Source organism: the organism of the source record quoted next, assembly GCF_019968955.1.
Source record: "MAG: Porospora cf. gigantea A chromosome Unknown PgA_NODE_10682_length_1179_cov_1117.03, whole genome shotgun sequence".
NCBI lineage: Eukaryota > Apicomplexa > Conoidasida > Eugregarinorida > Porosporidae > Porospora > Porospora cf. gigantea A.
The window spans coordinates 1-1179 of NW_027151265.1; the positions used below are offsets into that span (position 1 = coordinate 1).

Here is a 1179-nt window from a genome sequence, read left to right on the forward strand (position 1 = left end):
ACCACCCCCCTTGACCGAATCACCAACGTGAGACGGTCTAGCATCAGCCGAAAAGCCGTCACCGAGGGGGAATAAGGTTGTTTTTAGGGTGTTTTCTCAGAACAAAAAAACCAGTCTGTGCTAACCAGCTAATTTCAAAACGCTTATATACCACTCGGCTTGCTCCGTCTATGACGCCGAACGACGAAATTTTACTGTGTGCACAACTTGTGTGCACTAAATTCCGGAAATTTACATAATGTCGAGATTCTGTTTCACCGACCAAGACACTACGACAACGCATATCAATCTGGTTATCGCCTGGATCCAGAGCTTAAGCACAGTTATCTACGCCATCATCGGACTAGAGGTGGCACCTACAACAAACCATCAGCACCTACAAGGGTTTGTCAACATACATGGGCTCAAATGGTCGACATTGAAATCGAAAATGCCGAAGGCACACATCGAGATTTCGAAAGGTTCAGACGAACATAACAAAGCCTACTGTTCTAAGGAGCAGATCCTGTTCGAACAAGGAAATCCTAGCAACCAAGGAAAGCGGAACGATCTGGAAACAATCTACGCGGACATTGAGGCTGGCATGCCCTTCCAAGGTCTAGTACTAAAGCACAGAGCCGCAGTATTCCGATACGAGCGGATAGTCCGCAGCATGATGGTTCATAAAAGAAGGGTTGAAGTCGAAGAAACTGAGATCGCTGACCCCAAAGAGGTCTGTATTTTCTTCGGTAACACACGCACGGGCAAGACATCGGCCGCCCGTGCAGAAGCAGTGGGTGCTATATATCAAGTTTTCAATCCTCGTTGGTGGGACGGATACGAAGACGGTCACCATTCAACTGTTCTGTTTGACGAGTTCAAGGGTACGCACCCGATCGAGGATATACTGCAAATAACCGACCGCTGGCCCGTCATTCGAGAGATAAAAGGTGGTACAACGATTGTATGCCCGAAGAAAATCGTGTTTACTAGTGAGGGGAAACCCCATGAAAGTACCCCACAGGAGTCCCTGGATGTATGGCTTTAAAAGACATTCTTGCACGTGTGTAATTCAACCAACCTAATCAACCTTATCATGGTGGACGACATGACTTACATCCCGCGCCGGACGCAACGCCGACGGCAACCAGCATCAGACACCACGGAGCGACGAGACGGGTCAGAGTCGGCCGTGTCTAT

General features: G+C 48.5%; 1 protein-coding gene across 1 annotated transcript; it reads left to right on the top strand.

The window, feature by feature from the left end:
- Positions 1-238: 238 nt before the first annotated feature.
- Positions 239-1027, top strand: KVP18_004849 (uncharacterized protein; the record flags this gene model as incomplete). Its single annotated transcript, XM_067957863.1, has 1 exon — positions 239-1027. The coding sequence occupies one exon, from the start codon at positions 239-241 to the stop codon at positions 1025-1027; it is 789 nt and encodes a 262-aa protein (XP_067813937.1).
- Between the last annotated feature and the right edge of the window lie 152 nt (positions 1028-1179).